General features: G+C 37.1%; 1 protein-coding gene across 12 annotated transcripts in view; it reads left to right on the forward strand.

Moving 5' to 3' along the window:
- Positions 1-24296, forward strand: part of LOC111250428 (transcription factor kayak-like) — a 52843-nt gene that overhangs the window by 13112 nt on the left and 15435 nt on the right. For 8 of the 12 annotated variants that reach the window (XR_002673363.2, XM_086988179.1, XM_086988180.1 and 5 more), the window contains 6 exons: positions 5657-5755; positions 7230-7421; positions 8037-8212; positions 11678-11935; positions 13793-14007; positions 17700-17770. Coding sequence is in view for 11 of the 12 variants with exons in the window: in XM_086988179.1 (XP_086844305.1) it covers positions 5657-5755; positions 7230-7421; positions 8037-8212; positions 11678-11935; positions 13793-14007; positions 17700-17770 (1011 nt within the window). In the remaining variant the exon portion in view is untranslated. Of the gene's footprint in view, positions 1-1760; positions 1926-5656; positions 5756-7229; positions 7422-8036; positions 8213-11677; positions 11936-13792; positions 14008-17699; positions 17771-19599; positions 19696-21090; positions 24185-24296 lie in introns of those variants that run through there. The other 4 variants (XM_086988183.1, XM_022805678.2, XM_086988187.1 and 1 more) reach the window with 4 other exon arrangements.

Here is a 24296-nt window from a genome sequence, read left to right on the forward strand (position 1 = left end):
ATATATTTAAAAATAATAGAAAAAATATCTGAATAGTAAGTGCATCCTTATTTCACATTGCCTAAGGTGACAGGGGATATCTACACCATTGCAGTAAAGAACGGGCTTAACTGTGCATCACATTTGTCACAGGAAACAATGCGATTTTACGGTTTCTGTAATACCATGTTATAAGCATATTACAGGATAATACGGGCTGGACTAGAAATCGCTTCTCTACTTGAAGGTTTATAGAATAGTGTCTATGTATGCTTTACATTACCTCAATCCAGGGGGTTTAATTTGTGCTATACGCGCAAACTAAGAGAGCATGTTGAGCACGACGTGATGTGAGAATCGCTGGCTTCGTACTAAAGTGATATTGTGACTTGTTTGTTCAGTTCATGGTCTCCCTGGGCTCGTTAGTGAACTAGTCTCTTCAAATTTCTTGATCAATCGTCTGTATTCTGTGCGATGCTTGCGGGTGTCGCCGTAAACGCTTCTCCAAATTATACCATTTTATCATCACAAACTGAAAACGCTGCTGTGTTTATCGTTTGATGGTTTGCTAGCCTCAGTTTCTTCACAAGTACTGAACTAAAGCACAAGCGTTTAGCCCATACTGTATTATAGTGACGTATTTTGGTAAGGTAGAGTTGACCAGCGTTTAATTATCTCACTCCACTAGGATCAAATAAACTAAGACCGACAGTTTATATTTAAAACTCCTTGGATATTGTCATATATGGATTTGTGCATCTCTGTAGCTCGCCCGACTATATATATATATACCGTCTATCATCCTTCTTCGAAAAAAAATATAGTTTTCTACCACAGTATATAAAAAATTATATTAACAAGCCAAGTTTTGGACATCCTGTCCATACAACCGACAATAGTAAAAAATTATTTAGGAGTTAATAAGCCAGAATTAAGAACGGTTCAAAATTTGCCAAGTAAAGCCGACAAAATTAGCTTAACCCCTAGTGAGATTAATTTCAAATTGATTATGTTTGTTTACCATTATATTTAAACAATTATTTAAAAATTGTACATACATACATTACATAAGTCATGTAAATAAAGAAAAAGTTGTAAGTTCAAAGCTACAAACAGCCATACCATCGAGCACGATGCAATTAATTCGGTAATAAGATGCTGGTGATACGTTACTTTGTCTGTATGCAAACTTCTGTTATTTGAAAAATTATTTCAAGCTTCCTGTGATTGCAAGGAGGTTGTAGTGAAAAGCGAAATAGATTAGTGACGTGGCTATAGAGTCCAAAGGAATGCGAATTTAGGGAGGAGAAAACGTCAGCAAGCACAACGGCCATATGGCCTGTACTGTATTATAGATTGTGAAATGTTAGAACGGTGTAAGTGTGGAACGGCCTTTACAGACAGTGTCGTTTATCTGAGTTAAGTCCAATCTTAGTGATAATGACGAATTTAGATTCGTGCGGCCACATGAGTGACTTGGCAATGGAAAATAAATATCGAAAGAGAAAGAGCATTATGGAGTACAGAGGCCACAATGGTCCTTACGTTGATATTGTTTATATAATTTATCGCTGAATAGATTGGCAGTTCTGAGCAAGTGCGAGCTTAACTCTGACGATTTTAGAACAAGAAGGACTGATACACAAGCACGCTCTTGTTTTTTTTGAAATATACTGTTTATATAAATGTGTGAATATATTGGGTAAAACAAAATGCTTTGTTTTGTGAAACTAACGAAAGAAATTTTAAGGCAAAAAGGTAAAACTCTGAATTGTGTGAAGTTTTTTCCGTAGGCCTTCCATTGTGCCGACTTCAATAACAACGTGGAATTGATGAAGTGCTTGCTGTGTTTGCCAGTCCTGTTTTGACAACGAGTTCTCTGCGAGATCAATGAGAATATTATGGGAACATATTGCAATTAAACCTGTCAGTTAATCCGAGAAAAGGCGAGCTTTTACTTAAGTCAATAATAATAATAACTATACCTTCCTGTGATTATAGTAGGAACGCGAATCTCTACAGCTTCTAAAAAAGCTTTGGTAAAATATATATACCCTGATATCTGATATAGTTGATTTACTTTATCACTGATCTAGCAACTAATAAAATTATCTTATTTGATTGTGTGTTTAAAACGTTTTTTTTAATAAGATATCTATATGTGAATGACTTCTCGTTTAATACCGCCTTGCAGCATAATATTCTATTCTATAGTATTTGTTTACTCAAACATTGCGGAGTGTTTAATGTTTTTTTTACTTTGAAAGGGTGCATCTAAATAGCTCTTAGTGTATTATATTACGAATGTGCTCGAAATATGCTGCGTATATTATGTGAATACTGGCATATCGCAAACTTTGCGTTTACATTGAACTCCGTTCCCATGGGCTTTTACCAAACTTGCTAGCCTGTTATAAGCTTATTAAGATTCTACCCATCCAAAAAATGATGCTTAGTTGTATTGGAGCTATCCTGTCAGTACTTTCCTTAAATTACGATTCATTTATCGAATTGCGCCAATGTGGCGCCATTACTTTGTTTTTAGTCATTTTACTAACATATCATAGCTTCATACAAACATGAACGCAATCATCTTTACATCATAAGACAGATCAGCTAGTCTAAATATGGGTTCCACCATATTACCAATTAATACACTGATAAGCCATCGGTTTCACTTGAATTTGAGTACATTTGACTCCGTTGCTTGTACTATATGCGTACTATTTAAAAAAGTGAATAGTTACCACGTTAGCTCGTTTTTTGAGCGAGAGATATTTTAATTTGAAATGAAATATAAACTTTTCAACCCATGATTCTGAAATACATTTCCCACATTTCAAGATTGCTCTCTCTACCCGGCATCGCTGTCGACTGACTTCCAGCAGGGAACGAAATGTGTTCATTGGGTGTGGTGGTGGGCGGAGTCGAATCTAGATCACAACGTGTCCCTAAGATTAGACAAAAAGCTATCACTGGGACACATAAATAACCTAAGAGCACCTTTTATTTCTATCGTTTTCGCAACCAAATAAGTGAAACCGCTTTCCGTATGAATTCAATAATTTCATATTTATGCTTGTTCTAAACAACTATGACCGGCGAAACTCTCGTTTTGCCTTTTTGTAAGAAGAACAATTTGCGTTGAAGGGTGAGCCGAAAGATTGCCATTTGCTACTTGTTTACACGCGCGTATCCGTTGCCTCTTACTCTGTCAGAACAGTAAACCTAATTTTTGCTAACTATAAACATTTTATTCCCTTCCCTATGTATTTTAGCCCATTTCCTTAGAGTATCTGTTTCACATAGGAAGTAGAAACTGTAGAGGTATACTTATACAATGCATAGGCTTCTCGAATATCGAAAAAACAAATTAATAGTATCAAGTTAATCATATCATTCACAAATACAACCCTAGCAATAAAATCGGATTTTTTAGGCAGATATCTATATCAATTACATTTCATTAAATAACTTTCAATGATTGTACAATATTTCAATTTTAGAAAGATTCACTGACCGAACCCCAAAATTGAGCTGAAAAAATTGAAACTTAAAAATTCAACTGTAGTACTATTAACGGCTGTCCAAAACGATCATCAACCAAATCAGAATCTTTGAACTAAGCAGAACCCTTTGTTAACTCTCATTTGACCTTATTTTAGTAAAACATACAAAGAAAAGTATAAGTTATGTGATCATGTTGTTTTCCTGTAAGATTTAGAGATACTAACATATGCTGGAATGGTGCTAATGATCCGAAAATTATTTAGTTAAATTTTACTCATGTTTTTAAAACTTCTAACTGTTTCAAATGCGAGGTACTGATCCAGAGCAACGAACCTAAGCAGAGTACGCCCATAGTAATAGTTTATTTTAAGAATAGTTTTGATTTATTTTAGGATCCAAATGCAAAAAAAAGTTAATGAAGACGTAAGGAGCTCAGACTTTTCTAACTTGTGAGCTACACAAACCATACGCAAAATTGAACACGCTTATATTTATATTGTTAAGTTCAGTTTTATAGTACCTCATATACACAAGTCGTTCATTAAAGTAAATACACAAAAGAAGGTGCTAACTTAATTGATAGACGTAATTTTCTTTTCAAAATTTTTCGGAAATATGTGTTTTACATCGCGACAATGAATCTATTATTATAACAAATACGTGAATAGTCACACGTATAGGTCTATACATGCGCAGAACCACTGGCTATTAAGTGCTCATTCCTATTGACGAAGGACATAGTTAAGTCATTCCGTTTTATTTTGTATCGTCACAGAGGCAGGCGAGACGTTCAATGTGAAATAGCCTAAAATTTTGAGTATGCCCTTAGAAAATCAAGGTAAGTTCTTCTTAAACTATATATCAGGAGAATATGGCATTTGGTGACCGAGATGCCAAATTGAGTTAGCTTCGCATAAAACAGGCACTGTCTGGCTTCACGACAGGACTGAAGTTCGACTCTTAACTTACCAACTCCAAAACAAAACTTCACTGACACGCTATCGTATCGCCAGTAATCACAGCAGAACGATTGGAAAATTACCAGTTTGTTGCTTACGCATCGTCCTTTAGTGTTCCGGTTTAACGAAATTACGATTTGCAGTTCCGCAAGCAGCAAGGCTTTTAGCATTTTTAGCAAATGCACAGAAAGCTTCACTAGATGATGCCGTACAATTTTTCGGACAGACATTTGGGTTAGAACGCGTGCGTATATACCCGACTATATTTTTTGTGGGAGAAAGTCGCTGAGGTGTATTTCTTTCTACTACATCAATGATAGATTTGTCAGTCTGTTACTGGGAGAAGATGAGCAGCGTAGGGTAAGGCATGGGAAGCTATGATTCCAAGTACTCCACGATGTGTATAATGATGGCAGGAACCTTGCCTGGCGGAAGACCCGTGCAAGGCACCCCGACGGCGTCGAACGCCGTTAGTACACGACCTAATCGGTTTTAAAGATAGCGAAATTTCGCTTGGTATTCCGTTCGACATGTGCCCTTAAAAGTCTATATACCGCGGCATGAAATTGTACACACTGAAAATCGAAAGGTACCGACTGAGAGGCAGAGACAAGAAGAAAACAATAGAAACGGGCGGTAAGGAATTCTGCGGTAAAAATTCCCAAAATGTTAAGAAGTCGATACAGACGGTTGTTTGAAACACTCAAGAAAGCAAAACTAGTACACAGACCAGACAGAAGGCTAGGAAAAAAATTACACAATTTCAATGTTCATACATAACTGTTTATTTTTCATTTAGTCCTACAAATAACACACTGTTTTATCTATGCAATATAAACAGTGGTCGTATTTAGTACGCACCTATTTTTCTGCTTCTATTGTGTGTTGGTATTGAACCTCGCCAATGATGCACACCTGCAGCTACGGTCTTTAAGCCTATGTCCCAACACATCACTCCTATTGAACAAAAAATAACAAACGCAAAATCAAACCTGACATCAGCTCAATGTTATCTGATAAACAACAGTATTAGTGTATTGCAGTTTCATCTCATTACGCGAAGGCCACCTATTTTATGCAAAGGTTTTTCGCAAATTCTTTGCTTTCATGCAAATCTCATGCTCTAATGGTCTGTCATCATTGGAGGGGAAATTATGAATAGACACACATTCTAATTTGAGACTATAAAACATTTTTTTGCGTTACAGTACTCGCCAAATCTCAGTATTCCTACGCGGACGACTTCCACCCTGACACCGACTACGCTGCGCAATATTCAAGATTCTTTCGTCGAGTACGACAATGAGGTATGTTGCCGCGGTATGTTTTCAAACATTTTATGACTAAGTTACTGCTAAGTTCATGTGGCTGCATTATTCAGAGAAATATCTTAAGTGCTTATAAATAGTGATCTGTATCGCCGATAGATGAGTCCCCGTTTCAAATCCGCTTACATTTGTGTGTAAACAAGGAAAAGTGACGGTGTACAGCAAAATGCGGTTGTTCTCACCCATAGGTAAATCAGTGCACGTTCATGAGGTATGCCGACCAAGCTTTTATCTTATACCTGACTTATTATTACTCTATTTCTCCTGTAGTTGGTTGAGGTCTATTTCTGTCGTACTGTCGTATTACTGTTGTAGCCACAGTGTTTTTAAGAACGGTCGGGTTAGGTTTCGACGCAGACAGTTAACTTGGATGTAGAGGACACCTCTTCTTGGTTCTGGCTTATCGGTTCTGTTTTAATAGGCTTACCCACTTACGCTCATATTGTAAAGAAATGTAATAACAAAGTACTTAAGTAGTAATTCTTTTATACATCAGAAATAGACATTGAATATCGGTGATTAAAGCCCTTTCCGACGTTAGCGAGCGTTACTGTCCAGCTGCAGGAAACATATTCACTGTCGACCGATCGTCACAGCGAGATAAACTGCGAGTCTGCTGAGGATTAATCTATTGAACATGTCGCTTTGAATACTTGGATGGTCGAATATTGGATGAAAGAACCCGCTGCAAAGGCAGTTTTTGATACTAATATACGTAATATCATACCACGCCATTATTTTAGAATTCCCGAATCTGAGATTCATATACATGATACAGTATAATAGGTAACTTCCCTGTGATCCACTTTGCACTTGTTTTTTACAGGGCACTGTATGTCCTCAGCTCTCTCATCTGAAATATTTAGTGGAATGTGAATCGGTATAAGTTATTCCGTTTTTATAGTGAGGGAAAGTTGGTTTAAAAAGTGGATATTATCAAGCTTTTAGGACTTTTTGGGTCCACGCTAGTCCGAAGTCTGGTGCATGAATAAAGAAATTAATCTTTGATTAATTTTCAAAAGACAGAGCTATTTTTAACGTCTAAGTATGTTTTCATATCGTATCAGACTTCTCCTGGACGATAAAGAAGGAAAGTAATTAGTTTATTTTTCACCACAGTTTCATCTGCCCAAGCACTACATTTTCCAAAGTAGACAAAAAATGAATCGCGTTTTATCTGTAACTTACATATTGAAAGTAGCTGTACGTTCTCATGTGATACGAAAGTAATTGATAATTTTTTTATTAAAAATGTTTAAATTCCATTTGAATAATAGCATAAGGCCTTTTAATGTTTTTCATAGCATTGTTATTAAATACATTGTTAATTGTATGTAACATATTCGTTTATTATCACTTATCAAGATGGTGACTAACATCACGAGAGGTCGCTTTTTAAACTAAAGTGATGAGCAATGCCGTCTAAAATGACTTCTAATGTAATCAAATGAAGGTTCAACCTCCTATGGAGCACCAAATGGCAGCCGGGTTTGCACCTCCCTCTGTAATAGTGCAGCAGTTTGCCTCCAACGGAACCCACAACAGTCAAGGTGTACTTACCCCCGTGGTCGGGACAAACCCAAACAGCAACAGTCTCGAAGACAACGCTGTGAGCACACTCCAGCGCGAACGACACGACATTGAGGTATTTCTTTTTCTCTGATATTTTCAAGAATCCCATGTAAAAGGACTAATTCAATGTTTCAGTAAATTACAAAGAACTAACAGGACACTGTTTTCCTGTATACCAGGATTAATCATCAAGTCTTTCATTAAATGTCAGTATTGTCTAAGTTAGTAGTTCGGTAACATTTATGCTCGTAGTGTTTTTACAGGTTTATATGTACATGGCCACACCATAGAGCGCTTGTATAACCCTCAGTCATGGAAGTTGTGTATGATGCATACATAAACTAAAGACTTGTAAAACATGCAAAGAAACGAAATAATTGCAAAGGCGGTCGTTTCTATTTAATATAGCCTCTCTACTATAAAACTACATTGTTATGTGTCCAGAAAATACAAACTAATTGAAATAAGTGCGTTGTTGGACGTAGATATTCTTCATTCTGTTGTACTGATGTTGTCGTAAATTCAATGTAAGTTTTGTTGAGATTATGATTTGTCTTCGCGTTCTACAAAACAGATTTGGAATCGTATATTTAGGTACATATGCTTTTGTACCTATTATATATCAGTCTAAAAGCTTTCCACTTGTCTTTTTAAGTGAACAACCTTTTCCTTTTTTGCCGATACTTAGGTAAAACAAGAAATAATTGAAGAAGATGCAGGCTGGGTTCAGACTCCGTGGACAGATCCAGGTCTTTTGCCTTCGACCGCTTCGAGATCGGGTACAGCAGGGGACATTACTAATTCCAGTGTCGTGGACTTTCAACAGGGTCATTTAAACTTCCCTCAAATTTCTGATGTTACCAGGTGTGTTTCTGATGAAGTTTGAAATAATTACAATTTAAAATAAATCATTACCTTGATTTTCTGGTCCCTTTTCAATATGCCTAAAGCGTATTTGTCTGGTGTAGTTGTAATATAATATGGAGCACCAACTTAACGCAGTCCGAAACAAGCTGTCCGCGTGTGTAAACCTCAAAGAAAGCCATGTTAAATAGAATCGAACAGCTATTCGCTAAATTCTATTTCATTTTATTCCCAAATAATTTTATACATATATAGCCTTGGTCATGGCTTAACGTCCGTGGACGCTATTATAATTGGTTTTTTTGGATGAAGCTATTTCTAAACTTTTTTTACATTCCTTGTACCATTAGTTCATAAGAAACATTTAAAGTCAAGCATCGATAACTACTTCTCGGTTGAGCAGTTATGTATCACTTGTATAGTTTTAAAGAGCTCATTATAAAACACCAATTTAATTATTCATCATCACTATCATATACACCAATGCGGTTTCAAAAGACAAATGCATACTCACTCAACTCATTGAAATGGTCCACACGGCTGTACACACTAACATAAAGAAGATAATTTTAATTTTTTCAAAGCCGTTGACGGACTGAATCATTTGCAGTTTATAGTTAAAGTATTTAAAAATTAACAATCCTACAATCAAACGAATAGCAGAATATCAAAAAGGCAAATGTCTCAGGTATTCTGTAGGTTGATGATGATAGTTGCTAAGGGTAACAACAGTCGTATTTAATGTGGTTCGTGATTTGCGAGCGTGTCTCTGGATGAGCTTTATTTTTATATTTTCTCTTGATCGTTAAACGAAATTGTTGGCAAGGGTCAGTTTCTTATTGTGTGGTCCGCTACCATAGTCAAAAAACGGAATCCACATGTGTAATTAATGAGGTATATAAGTTGACAAAGAATGATATTACAATAGTTGTGCAAAATTGCACTGTGATATGTAATACTTGAAAGAAACACGAGTATATCTTAATCAATGAAATTATACCTACAGTAAACTCTTGCGGACATTTTGGACTTGGCCCCAGAGTTGCATTCTAATTGCTAATAAAGCCCAATGCGCAGGCTTTGCTTCGTTGCTGTTTTGCTATTATTTTCATTTCATTTCACGTATATAAAGATTGAAGTTAAAGGGCCAATTATATTTGTATTATAGGCAATCTCAAGTAACTCCTAGTCATAAGACTAATACTAATAAATACAAACTCTTTTTTCACAATCAATTATTTTGAAACGTTACTACGTTAATTTGTCGTAATATTTTTTCCGTTTTACCTTTTCACTAATTGTTCACTTTGATATATTATTAAAAAAGTGCATTTTTGATTATTCTGTTTCGCCTTTTGCGAAAATCGAATACCTACCGAAGCAGCGCGGGATATTTGTGCCGTTTATATCGAGCACTATTTCTGAGAAAACTGTTTACGAATAGTTTGTGCAGTTAAGAACGGCATCATGTACCTGGAGGTTGACCCTGTCCCGGTTGGCCATTTGACGTTAATGAAGGTCAACTGAAGGCACATTTGAAAGGAGATAATCGGCAAAGAGTTCATTAATTTAGTGGGGAAATGAATTGCAGCTATATAACTGATTACAGGCGCCTTAAATATATGAGGGGTTCTTAAAAATTCGGAGTAATTGCCCCATTAACTAAGAAAGACGGTTTTCCATCGTCTCTCAGTATCTCGCCCGGCACCAAGCATTATGCAGCCGCATGTTGCTTGGTGTGCTTGATGCCTCTTACATAGAGTTGTCACCGGTTATAAGAAGTCGTCTCCACGCCGACATAGAGCAAAAAAGCCTCCTTGGAGCCCCAGAAGATACGCCAAAGCTTAGAATTAAGCGGACCTTAACGAGACAATGATTTGCTTGGCACTGGAATGGTCTTATGCACTGAAAATTTCAGAAGAGACGGTTAATAAAAACTTGCATATGGCCCAGTTTCATTAAGCAAATAAGGTCGTACAACAGAAAAAACGTGGTAGACGAAATAGCCATTTACGTTCAGAGACAATGCCAAGCCGCACATAGCAATGGCTATCAAGACACTGCGAGAGCGCTAAAGTGGAAGGTTAATTTGCATCCACCATATACTCTACACCACGCTCTAACAGATTATCTTCCTTTCCAATTACTGGCAAGTAAATTTAGCAACTGTACATTCGATATTGGAGAGGGTCTAAAAACCCGGTAGGATGAGATACGCAATAACAGACTAAAAATTTTCCTAAAGAAGACCTAAAAAAGTAGGAGAAGTTCATGAAGAGTGACAATGAATTTATGATCAATTATTTATTGTCAGAGTGCAAATGAAGAGCTGTTTCACGTTAAATGAAGAAACCGAAATTACTAATGTCTTGACATACTAGTTTAAACAAAACCTTTCGCGCAACACAAGTTAAGCACACCTGAATTTTTTAATAAAAACAAGTAAAGAAAAAAAAGAGTAAAAACAACACGGTTTTTACGCAAATCTACATTTGTGAATTTAGTGATATATCAGGGCAGACGATGCTGGTGATTACCTTAGTGCTTATAAACGGCGGTGCGACGTCGCTTTGATACGTGGAAAAATAAAAAGAAGTTGCTGTCCTGGTTTACGACCAGCCAAAATAACATGCATGGATCCAATAAGTTTTGTCTTCTAGGGAAAAATATATTTGCCTAACCAGCTTTATCTTCAACAAAACTTTCCCTGGAGATGTACAGAAAATTAGCCCAATCCGTTTACTTTAAGGAATCGTTTCAGATTAAATAAACCTATATACTTAAACTGTTTGAATAGTATAGTTTTATACTGATAGCAATACAATTTATAAAGTGTCTATGAAATATGCCATTGAAAGGAAAACAACAAAAACTTTTACTATACAAAGATTACACAAAAACACTTACATGAAGGTGTATAGTCAAAGTTTAGGAAATAATGCTATAACGAGTTTTTTTTATTATCCAAGACGATACTCTCCGAGGCGGCCAATATAGATTGCATGCTCAAATGCACGTTCGGTTTTTCTGTCTCTTCAGTATTTTCGCTTCGTATAATGAAGCACAAATACTTCACACTTTGTATTGAAATCTGTTGTATATGAATTAAACACTAGTAGAGTTCCCTTGTGACCTTCTAAAATCTATTTGGTTGGTTAGTTTGTACTTACCGCCTTTAGAGTTCAATAAACATGATAAAGTATTTCAACATATATTCTGTATACAACATATTCCTGAAACCTTGTATTTGTTGTAATGTGCAAGCCATCTAGGTAGTTTATGTAAACGGTAGACTGGAAAATGTCTTGTACGATAGAAAATAGATATTAATACATATTATTTTACACGCAGTTGCTTCTTAAAGCTTAAGTCATATTACGAAAAATTGAATTCTGCAAACTGGATTGGGCGTTTAGTACATGAGCTTATTATGACCCAAGCAATGTATATTTTTTGGAATGTCAGAACATCAGTGCCCTCGTTAATTGGATCAGTGGAGGACTGCAATGGAGCAAATACCGCAAATAAGAGACGAACTGCGTTGTCAAATTGTGCTGCGACGTCAAGAGGTACCACGACCTTTACGCCAAGCTCCGCACATGAACAAAGTTGTCATCCTTCGACGTCCCGACGAAATCTAAAAGATGAGGGATTGCCGCCCGAAGAAGAAGAAAGACGACGTCAGAGACGGGAGAGGAATAAACTCGCTGCGGCAAGATGTCGGTATGAAAAACTCTACCATAAATTATTAATAGAATATCTCCTCGATGAGTCGGGTTATTTATCTAAAGCTTTAGAAACGAATATGTTCTTATAGACCCGAAGAAGCAACCTTTGATTAAAAAATAATTTAGTCTTTAAAGTCATCTTAAAATATTTCTAAAGTAAGTAGGATTTAACACTTTTTGGTTTATTTATTTTGATAAAATCGTCTGCAAGGATTTTTTAGTTCAACTACATATTGTTTTACCAGATTATTGTGGAACCGCCTTGCATACTCCTTAAAAAATCAGTTAAAAAGAAGGATAAGACCGCTATTAACGTTCTCATAATTTGGTCAATAAAAATGGTCCAAGATTATGCACTGAAATTATTTATTATGAATAATTCAATCAGACCGCTCAAACTAACTGTTCTTTCTGCTCTTTGCTCCGATTAGACCTGATGTATTTCTTTTACGACAAATTAGCTGCGAATCTGTGAAGTCAACGGGTTTTCATCTGTACAGTTCTTTAGAGTGTCATAGTCTCAAAAGCGGCATTACAGAATTAGTCTTCTGGATTTCGCAATGTATTCGGCATAAGATTTGCCTTTCTGCTAATAAATGTATGAAGCTCTCCGTATTATTCAATGTCATACTCCACTTTTACAGAATCTTACCGCCAAACACGTACATATAGATTCTCATTCGGTATTACATTTGACGTGTGTCAAATGTATCATATTGACGCAAGTCAACAGTGTTATGTTCTCAGTGGTTTAACACATGTTTATAATAGTAATGCTATCGCGATGACATGCAGTGGAATTGTTGAAGGCGAGTATTAATTCAATTTATAGCGAGACCATTTCTTTTTCAGCTGAAAAGGGGATGTTTTTATTGTTTACTAGAGAGGGAAAGATAGTGTTTTCTAGTCTTATTTTTTTTATTTTTTATTTTCTAGAGTTCAAGCCTTTACCAGTTTATAGCAGGCTTAGGCCGTTAATCGGTTCTATTGTTCACTAAACCATCACGGAAACTTTAAAAAATGGAGACTGTTTCAAGAATACAATTGGTCGCTTTGTGAAGAAAGTGCCCACACATAAATTCGCATGGACTTGATATCAAAGTGGGTTTTTGAGACCACCTCAGTACCATTATTGACAGCTGTTACCACCAATGTCGGTGGTATATTGATACCATTTTGACCGCAGGGCACATTTTTCACCAGGCAAGCGCAGTATAGTTGCAATTATAGCTAATCATGTTTCACAGTTTTCGCAACGGTTTAGTGAGGTAGTTAGACAGATTATCGGCCTAAAAAATAGAAGGAGAAAAATAAAAGGATCTACGATGATGTAAATGAGATGCAACTTAAAAATATATGCGATAGTTTTGGTTTGAACACGCATGTAGATACTTTTCGCTTTGCGCTTAAAGCTAGCCGCTTAAAACGGTACTCAAAAATAGTACTGAATGTAAAACCTAAATATTTATCGTTTCATAAAATATAAGCTAGGACTCTAAAGCCTAGTGAATAATATCCAGTTCTGAGCTGTAACATTGGCTAATCAATGGTAAGTCCCTGTGGATAAAATTACGCACGTAGGACGTGCTTTCGAGTATATACAGGGCTCTACAAGGATATATACATATATCCCTGTAGAGTTCTGTATATGATACGAAGCATTATAACCCTACTCGAGATGCTGATCATCTTTAACTTTCAGATCATGGGCTTATTTACTTGTCCTCGCTTAGGCTCATGTATTACTTACTTTTGGCTTTTTTTTTCCTTTTTAAGCCCTCTCATTCGTTTGTATAAGAGCAGATAGTTCACAACAGAAGTGTAATTCTATCCTTTGGGTTCCACATTTTAGACAAAGGCGTGTGGATCAGACGAAAGAACTGCAGGATGAGGTGGACGGGCTAGAAGGTACACAGAAAAAATTACGCGGAGAACTTGATTCATTAAAACAAGCCAAAAAAGAACTTGAAAAACTCCTTCAACAACATTCGTGTATTCAACAACGTCAGAGTGGTATTTCTCCGCCGAATAATTGCCGGCTTAGAGCTCCTGCTACGGCTACACCAGGTTAGTAATTTTTACCTATTTTATGAAAAATATATTTAAACTGAAGTCCCGAAGGAAAGTGCAGAGGAGAAATCTAAATGGATATATCAAACACGGAAATCACTGTTCAAATTTGGATATCAACGCACCGAAAAGAGCTCGTGTTCGAAGCTATCAGCAAATCAGAAATTCTTACTCAGAATATAGACCGATATGATTAAGTAAGATATGAATCTGCTGTATTGATGATATGGGACTAACCACCAAAGTATATCCTCTGGTAGGGGAATGTACAGATATACAGTACGTAGCTATCAATGCTATTTGTTGTCGCTGATTGTTACTACTAATAATTAGCGACAACAAATCACTTGCTAAAATTGTAATATAACTAGTAATGTGACGATCTTTGCAAACATGATGCCTGTATAAAAACATTTCGACTGGATCTGGGATAGTACTTTCTACTAGGCCGCTTAATATAAACCCGGCGTAAAAAAAGTTTCATTGGAATTATTTTTTGTTTATTGCAATAGCTTTTATTAATATGGATACACCGTTTTCAACGATTCTTCAACGAGGCACATGCCAAGTGAATTGATTTGCCAAGAAATGAAAAATAGTCAATGTCTAACGAATATATTTCTCGTTTTAAGGAAAAACATTATGCTACCATCCTTAGACCTGTTGATTCAAGTGGGGACTTTTAAAGATGTAAGTGGTAATCCGTGAGCTGCGATTACCGAAGGCAACTAAATGACGTTGATAACTGTAAAAACATCTAAAAAAAAAATTAAAAAAATAAAAACATGTAAAAACTGTAAAAAATAATGTAAAAACATGTAAAAAAAATCGATAATAAGAGTTCCGAAAGCTTGCAGTAGATACAGGTAAATCTGGCAAATAATTAGTTTACCAGCTACTCGTATAAAACAAATGTATTGAGATAACTGCCATAAGCATACGCCTATTTTGCAACGATGGCGTTACAACTTTATTCATAGTCGCCTTAAACAGCAGAAACATGGTTTACCTATGTCCGCCTCCACTCTATTCATACATTCAAAATTAAATATATAGATTTTAAACAACTTGAGGCTATAAGATTTAACCGATAATTGACACTAGGAGCAATGCGTAACCTTTTCATACGTGAATAACACGTTATTTCCCGTAGGTTGGATCGACTACGTTAGTAGATATGTTTGTTATGGGTTAATATAAATTGGTGCAAAGAAATCAAAAATGTGAAATTAGATCAAATAAATGAAAGCCTGCCTCATTTATAATGCCATGCATCGAATCAAATAATAAAACAGTGGCCCGCTAGAAGTTGCTGAACAGTGTTGATGGCATTGGCAGTCATCTTTGGGATAGTGAAAGATTTTACGCGCAATATCATGAAACTCATAAGTTACGGGACGAGATAAATTGACGTTTGGGTCTCTGTTATTTTCTGAGCTGTTCTACAAAAAGTGGCATACTAGTGAAGAAGCAAATAAACCCATTCTTCACCGATATGACGGCTTTACGCGATTGAGGTAGCAGAGTTAATTGACCTTAAAGTGCTTCCACACTTACGACACTTCATACGGCTTACAAGGGCCTATTTTTTAGTCAGGAAAGGTAAAAACTGTTTTAAAAAAGATCGTGCAGTTCCTTTATCGTTGCAGCTGATACAAGTGCTTTTCATGCCCTTTGATAACATGTTTCGTAAATAATCGCGGACCTTTGCACAAATCTTTGTTGCGTCTGCCTTTCGCAAATTGATTTCTAGGCTGAGCTTGCAATCTCGGTTTGCGATTTCGGCTTAAATCGTCTAACACAATATTATCCCACTTGGTACGATAGTGGCAGCGATCGTAGCCGTGTGCAAATAATACCGATTCTCACGGTATTCTTTGCACACGGTTCTTTGTCTTGTTTGGTACAAGACTTGTAAAGTAATGGCGATGGCTCTAACTGTTGCAACAAGCAACACGTCCTGCATGACTTTTTATCCGTAGGAGACACAAGAATCGAGGATTTGTATTTCTTTAATGCAACAGACCCAATAGCCAACAACCGATGGAAGGAAACATGGGTATACTACTTTACATTCGGGCTGACACTCTGCAATGTAAACCAGCTTTTCTAAGATTTCGACGGAAGACTAAAGTTGGCCTAGTGACCCCCCCTCTCCCCTGTATGGCCTTTGTAGGAATACCTTACGGTTCAGATCCAAGATGACTTAATATACAGGGGATAGAAGCTGAGTTGGTCACGAGTTCAAAAACCTTGACATACAGGAATATTTACTTGCAGATGGCGGTTCCTAGTTCCCTTCAATAGATAGTTGATGATTACGGAAATAGAAGCGGGCTAAGTCTGAAGCAGACTTTGTCGCTTTTGTCGTTTCCTTCAAAAAATCCGTTTCGGTGACGCCGTACTTTATGACGATTTCGCTCTCTTGTAGTGTTGTTCTCAGCGGGTTCGAGATATTGCTTGCCATACCTGCACGGGTTATCTTCTAAAAAGCAGCATTTTTCAAAAGAAAAAGCAAAAAATGCATTTGAAATGCAACCATATGAAATGCAGACCGAAAGGCCTCGAACACTGCTGATAGATACCGACTCAGGCTGCCTGCCGTTGGTTCGATATTTTCCTAGTTGATGATGTAAGGTGCTTGCGTAGTGTATTCCAACCTACTGATCTTCAAAGATGGTATCGACGAGCTCGAGATACTGCCAAAGCCGATCTACGGGTAGCTAAGTGCGAACTAAATGGCTATATGGTATCGTTTTTTTCTTTAGGTATAACCGAAAGCAAGGTTTTGCCGCTTTAATGGGGTGCAGACAAGTATTAAATACAACTCTCCAGCAAGAGGCAAAGAAGACGGCTCCTTAGAAATTCTTATTACGGATAGAGCCAAGATCAGATGCGTGGTTCCGTCAAAGCCTGTTGAAAAGTAAATATCATCTTCTGCACTGCAAGAACCTGACATCAAGCGTTAATTGGCTTTATGCATTCATTTAGAACACTCGACTGTGCGGGACAAGGGTTTGGCCAATTAGTGCGCTTTAAAAATATTGAACGAGGAGGTTTGATCAGACCAGGCCCGCTCTAGTAACATCTCGTCGCAGTCATCGGTGGCATAGTTGCCTTGCCTTTTCCACCAGTCATCCCTGTTGTATATCGAGAAAGCTTTTCCGCCTAACTAACAGTGTCTCCCGAAATGTTTCTTTATAAACATCTTAAAAGAGCGCAGCGCCAGTATAGCAGCATTATTAAATTGTGTATGTTTTCTTAAACCATGGCCCTTTGCGATGTTACCAGTAGAAAATTGTGCTGATGAATGGAATTTCCAGGCCTTGTTAAATAGCCGTCCATCTGAATTTCTACAGGAGTTAGAAATACCAGCCATTTCTAATTTCATTTCCACTTCATGAATTCACTCCCTTCCCACAAAGGGTCTTCATTTCCTGAAAAGTTTACTCAGTATACAGGCATATTCGTAGTGAACATATCAACAACGAAGCTGCCCAATTGTACTGCCGACCGTGTCGCTATCCATGACGGTAGCAATGATAATCATTAATCTATGTTGAGCTTTACGTATACATTATTTATAGTGCCTTAATGGCGGCCAATTTTTTTTCTAGTGCCATAAGCACGCGTAACTTTTGAACCTGTAATTCAAAACTTTGCTGCTACTACTATCATTTCTGTCACAGGTGCAACCAGCGCTGTTACTGTAATCGACAGTCATCTACAGGCACCAGAAGCCATCGCCGTCCCTACACAGGTTGGTATATCTATCTAGGCTTTTTGAATATGCTTTTATCAGTATTTTCTTTTTAATTAACAGGGCAGAGTTTACTTAAATGTATTGTAGGTACCACTACGTTATATCATAAATAACTCTGAAAGGTGGCCAAATCCTGGAAAAGAAACAAACTATTAGTAAATTATCTTAAGCGTAGAGTGAATTAACATATATATGTGTTACATTTTTATGCATGTCCAAAAATTCGTTTATTTACATTTATTTATTTTCCAAAATGTCTTACGTGTTTAGAAAAGACAGTACATCTCTCGCAAACGCTTGGAATTTCTGTTTATGTAACGCCTTAGAAGCAACAGTTGTTGCCGCAAACACCAGACCACAATAAAAAAGATATAAGAAAAATGCCCGTAGGAGAACCATTGAAACCCCTTGTTTTCTTGATATTATTATAGCAGTATTTTTTGTTAAGATGTCTCTTTGTAAGTTGATGTACATTTTCCAGCTATTTTTCAAAGAAATTGTGTATGTTCAATTGGCCGTGATTTATAGCTCCAGCGCGACATTAATATTCATATTTGTTATTTAAATAACAGGAGATTTCTGAAAATTTACCTAGCAAGTACAGTGCGCGAGCGCACAATGGGGTTTTGTATGAGAAACCCCTGTTCATGTTTAAAGACGATTATTTCACAATGCTATATCTTACATTGCTCAAATAAATACTAGAGAATGCTTGTTTTTATTTTAAATACGTAAAGGTAAATCAGATGCAACAGTTTTTACCATGCTTTGAGCTGGATTAATGTTCGAAATTATAGTTGTCATTATTATGTTGAACGTTGCTTGATTTTAGAAACGTTGTCATAAATTTCCACTTTTTTGGTGTTCCATACTGACTCAGAAGCTTGGGTTGGTTGCACATATATGATACTGAAGTATTTTTTAGAATATTTCATCATCAGCGCCAGTGAAATACGGCAGCCAATTTGTGAAGTTTCGGTTTTTGTGCTCCTTGCGTGACATGTGTGCTTACATTGTGCGAGTACTTTGCTTCTCGTCAAATGTTTGGGTAAAATTTTGCCTGCGATGAGTCCCGTATGTCCGAACTATGGTACTCATTTCCATTCGACTGTTGCCAAAAATACCAACCATTTCACTCTGGGTACCCGCTAGACCACATTCAAAATCAGAGTATGGGTCAACAGTCCCGAGCGCTGGAGAAGAATTGCCCAATGTTGGACATAGTTTGGAACCTTTGCATTTAAACTTTGCGAATAAAAAATGATGTTTGCTCCTGTTTTTCCTATATTAAGGAAAAACTTGTCAACTAAAGTGGTTTTAACTACAATGTTATCAGTACTTCCAGCACTTCTTATTCGATTCTCTTCGCAATATACGGTAGCCTGCTATTCCAGATTAGAAAAAGGTCTACCATAATTACTACCTTTAAAGAATTTAGAAGTAATGCAGTTGCCAAACTAAATGTTTAATGCTAATTCATTGCTTCCATTTTCGCCTACATAGACGTGCATAGCTTCTGCGTTGGGAGTGGGTCTCATGTCTAAGGTTGTTTGGTATTTGCTCTCGAAATCTGTTGATACATACAGATATATGCTCTTCCGACGTATCACGTGTACCACCACAAAAATATTTTTGATTCTCTCAGAACGCAACCAACCGCCGTGCAAGAAAGGATGAAGGCGGCGAATGGGGGTTGTCTGAGCAGCAGAAGCGTATACCGGGTACATAGAATATTCGCAAACAAGCGAAATAGGTTTCAACACTAAACAACCTACTTTACGAAACGCAAAAGCTTTCTATTTCTGTGATTCTTACGTTTTTGGCAGCAACCGTGGAGTGCAGGCTTTGGAGCAGAAATTGGCGAATGTTGCTAACAGCACCGCCTAGTCCAAAAACACGATGCTTAAGGACATCCCTCTAAGGTAAATAAAACTCGAAAACTCAAGCTTAAAAGGAATGCAACAAGAAAGGAGAGCAATCAATATTATGATGTAGTCCCAGAAAACGGTCAATGAAAAGCGAATGTGAAGAAACAAAAAAGAAACAGCTCTCGACGGGGACAGACCTTCCGTAGCTAGAAACAAGCGGCGGAAAAAGGCTTACCAATGCGCCGTCACAAAGGTGTCAAGAACAAGAACGAAAACTGACATCAGTAATACGATCTGCCAATCGCTTGGAGCGTCTTCAAGAACTCGGCTTAACTTGCAAGTACACAATATCAACTGCCTGTTCATCTCTCAGAAAATTGTAGAAGTGATTATGAGGCTAAAATAAGGAGTGGAGGTAGAGACTGGATCTAAGACTTCGGCTCACAAGGAAACAAGCTGTAGAACTTAAAAAAGGTTATCGGTGTAGGTAAGAACTACCGAGACCAGAAATGGAGAAGTCACTGAACATGTGATTGTCCCAAAAAGAAATCTGACTGCAAACGCTGCTACATGTACTTTACCATAATAAATGAAGCAAGGCACTGCACGGCAAAAAAAGGGGTGCTTCACACGCAGTGCAGAAAGCCACATCGCCAACACGATGGTTTATTAATATAAAGGGTGCTCAAGTCACAAATTTAAATCTATTTTGTCTAATATGTGGATACTAAAACCACAAAGTTAAATGGAAATTAGCGTTCATATGTCAAAACAAAGGTGGAGGTCGAACCACCTCAGATCAATCAAGGAGGAAAATACGGTAATCCTTATTTCAACTTACAATGTAATTTAAACACAGCGCACGTAGTTTCGTTGAACTAATCAAATTTCCTAACCACATTATCATAGCAACCTTAAAGAGCAAACGTACCAGCCACCGCTGTCTCAATCTCAACACTAACAGGCAACTAGGAAGAATTTACCAAAAGAGAGAAAGAGTAATCGCTACAGGAGCTTCCGATTCAGTTACGCTGCCACCTTATAGGTCGGCCAAAGGGAGCTTAGATAACTCTGATAAAACCCCTCCTGAAACCTGCGAGGCAATATGGGAAGGAGACAATTTGCTCTTATGAAAAGATAAGTGACGTTCGGTTTAGAAGACAGATCAGTAAAGCTACAAAGTCGTTAGGCATTTAGGGGTAAGTTTTGACCAGGGTTTAAATGCTTTGGTCATGCAGGTTTTAGCAGGGTTATGGAGAAGGAAACTGCTTACGGCAGTAGTGGACTAAAGTTCTTCACGCTATACTAAATCAGGTAAAAATCATAAAATTCGCGAACGATAAGTATACTCTAACAAAGGCGCAACAAGCGCTTGCCCTTCCCATAAGTAAAATAGATCGACTTACCTTGACCCTCTCTGTTACTATTTGGATTAAAACGGTGCCATAGGACATCATTGTCGAAAAAAGAAGTATGCCAAGCTGAGGGTCCTACCCGAGACAAGGCTAAGGAGAAGACTATTGGAAGAATTGTGACACGAGCTATCAATTACAACAGAAACTCCTGTTTGGATTAACAAATTAACAAAGAAGCTTAAGAAGGAGCGGCACGGGAGAGATTTTGAGGCTATCATCTACCATTTTTCGAAGATACTCACGGGCTACGACAATTTCCATGAGCACAAAGTGAACGCAGACTATGTCCTGTATCACATGCGATGCTAGTGTGTGCAATGATGTGACTTGTACACTGCAGTGCTGCACATTCTTTGGGGCGTAGAAGTTGAAGCTGAAAGAGACGCGTCTACCAGGAACCGATCGCGTGGTAAAACGGCTATTAAGGGCGAAAATAGCTGGACGGCAACCTCCGAGGATGACAAGAAAAAGCGACCCTTAATCGAATGACAATAGTGATTGAACTAAAAATCATTTTTTCAGTTTTTAGGTAAGCTGTATATAAATGAAAACATATATGGATCAATTTTTTTGCATGCGCCGACAAAGACATCCTAGTGGACATATTCACTCATTTTAACTTCCATTCTTCCTAATCACAGCCCCAATTTCCTCCTCCTCCTCACAAACCTGTATAAAATATTACTACAGTTATTTTTGCAAGCTTTTTTGATAGCGACATTGAACGAAGCAACGTTATTTCGAGATTTACTGGAGTCTCGTTCAGCATGTCCTAAATATAGTAATCCAAAATGTTCAAAGCTGAGTTAAAAAGTGGTCATAAGTTTAAATGTTATAATATTATAATGTTGTATAATGTTATAATGTATAAGTTATAATGTGCACGCATATTTCACCAACCACTAATGTTCTTATATGAGTCACAATGCGGACTGCGGCAATTTTACGGACCATAGGTTTTTTTGTGGTTTATTTTTTCTACAGTATTTACTGAACATTCAGAGTGGCCTCATTACTGGCTGAAAGTTACAGATTTTTTGGGTTGTCGTTCATGATTTAGGAAACAGTGATTGTATTATTTAGGGCATAAAAGACTAAGTACCTGAAGCATTCCTGATCTCTCATCGGTCTCTAAATTACGCCTACTTAGGATTTCTGCTGTGTGTTGCGCTCCACGCAAAAAAATCTTGAACTTCTTTTGCTGGTAGATTGCTATCCAACTGTCTCCATATTTTATTTATGTTTCGATATCTCCAAATATCCCCATTTGGTTTGGAGAAATACATTGGGTTTTAGTACTTCTTTTTTTGAAATTTTTTTTTTCTAGCTAACAAACAGTTTGCTTTATCGTCGCGCAGAGCAAGACCGTCTAAGCTGCGGAGCACCGATATTCCGTTACGTGCTTTCAGATTCCTTAAACTAATGCAATATCTGAAATCCCTAGAACAGTTTTCGATTCCTTCCAAATCTATGAAGTTAGAAACTGTTTTTTATTTTTTCCGGGCAATTATAAAAGGTTACCTTTTTAAGAGGTATAATGCTTTTAAAATCGCCAATCCTGTCAGGCTTAGAGTCAACTATCTTATCATTTGTGAAAATTAATTGGGTTGGTAGCTGCTTGTATGTTTGTCATGGTGTTTCAAAGGCCTGCAGAAAAAATAAAAGTCAAGCAGAATCCACCCAGGTTATTTCTAGTGGGGCAGGTTCTTTACTTTAAACCAAAGAGTTTATTCCAAGAACTTTTTCTCTCATAAAATAGGTTATCAGAGCATTATATAATAAAAAAGTAAAGGGGCCATGTGTGAATTTTAAGGTGCTATGTATGACCACAAGTGCAAATGCGGTACTTGAGTTTACCTACCTGTATCTATATTATAGGAATGTATGTTAAATTAATGAATGGGTCAACAAACTCACGACGATGTCATACTAAGAACGAATCTCCTTAATTACATAAACATCAAAAGCTAATAATAATTTATATATCAGCCAAGAGTATTGTATTTGCACCATCATTTGTTAAGATATCTGGAGTATTTTTTTGAGAATTATCTTTTTTCGCTAAATATGAAGTGCGTAAATGTTTTCGTCCCGTTTCGTAACTCTTCCTCTGTGGATGCAAATAAAAAAAGGCTAACAGACTGACAAACCATGACTACAGCGGCGTTGGTGGCTTGTGATGATAAGACGCTATAATTTAGACTTCCCAGGTACCGCAGAAAATATCGACGATACTAATAGTTGACGACGATAATACTGAGCCGACTGATCAAAGAAGTTTAAAAGAGCGGCTCATTCGCAAGTGAAGTAAGGTCAGAAAGACTACAAAGCGCATGGACAGGTTACAACATCGCTGCAGTACGGAGCAGTGTGCATGCCGATTCAACCATTTCACCATGATGTCGCGTTTAACAACTCGGCATACGAAAAACCACTCTGCGATGCCCTTTGTAACTAAAATTGCACTTTCATCCCTACAGAGTACAGTTTATTATACAATCAGAGACCCAGGACCATCTAAAGTTTTTTTTTTTCATTCGCTGATCATATTTTGAAGAGAATGCCTAAAGCCTTTTTGGTCACGTTATCTATTTTAATCAAGCTAATTTTCAGCTGAATGAGTATATGTATAAATTGCTGCATCTAAAGCTCAGACAACCCAAAAGTAAATGGTGAGCAACCATTTCACTCGCAAAAGCTTATTGTCGGGTGCGGCTTGTCGTCATCCGCAATGATTCTGTGTAGAAACATGTCGTTGTGGCTGTGCCCGGCATATTGCTATATGCTATGGGTTAATGTCATATGTTCTTGTTTTTAATATAACTCATTTAATTAACTATAGTGTGCCGTTCAGAGCGTATCTTCTTTAGACAATTAACCAGTTGTTTGCCGTCCGAGGTCCTTATCAACCTTGGAAAGTCGTCGGGGTTGGACACACTCTTGAAGCCCAAAATTCCGTTTTTGAATATAGAAAATCCGCTTGAATAGTTCTTTGTAAATCATGGTGGCCTAGATTGATATGAGAGGTATTTCAGATCGCTCCCAGTATACGTCATCCTTAATGATACTGAAATATACTATATTGTGATACTGGTAATAAACATACCTTATGTTTTGTTATTATTTGACTTAAAACGTATTTAATAAATAACAGTAATGACCTGGTAAAAACGATTTTCAAAATAACAGCAGAAACACATGCAAATATGTTACTGCCTTTTGTAGTGTACGTCAGATTTT

This window comes from Varroa destructor, unplaced genomic scaffold (assembly GCF_002443255.2).
Source record: "Varroa destructor unplaced genomic scaffold, Vdes_3.0 BEIS01000004.1, whole genome shotgun sequence".
In the NCBI taxonomy this organism is placed as follows: Eukaryota; Metazoa; Arthropoda; class Arachnida; order Mesostigmata; family Varroidae; genus Varroa; species Varroa destructor.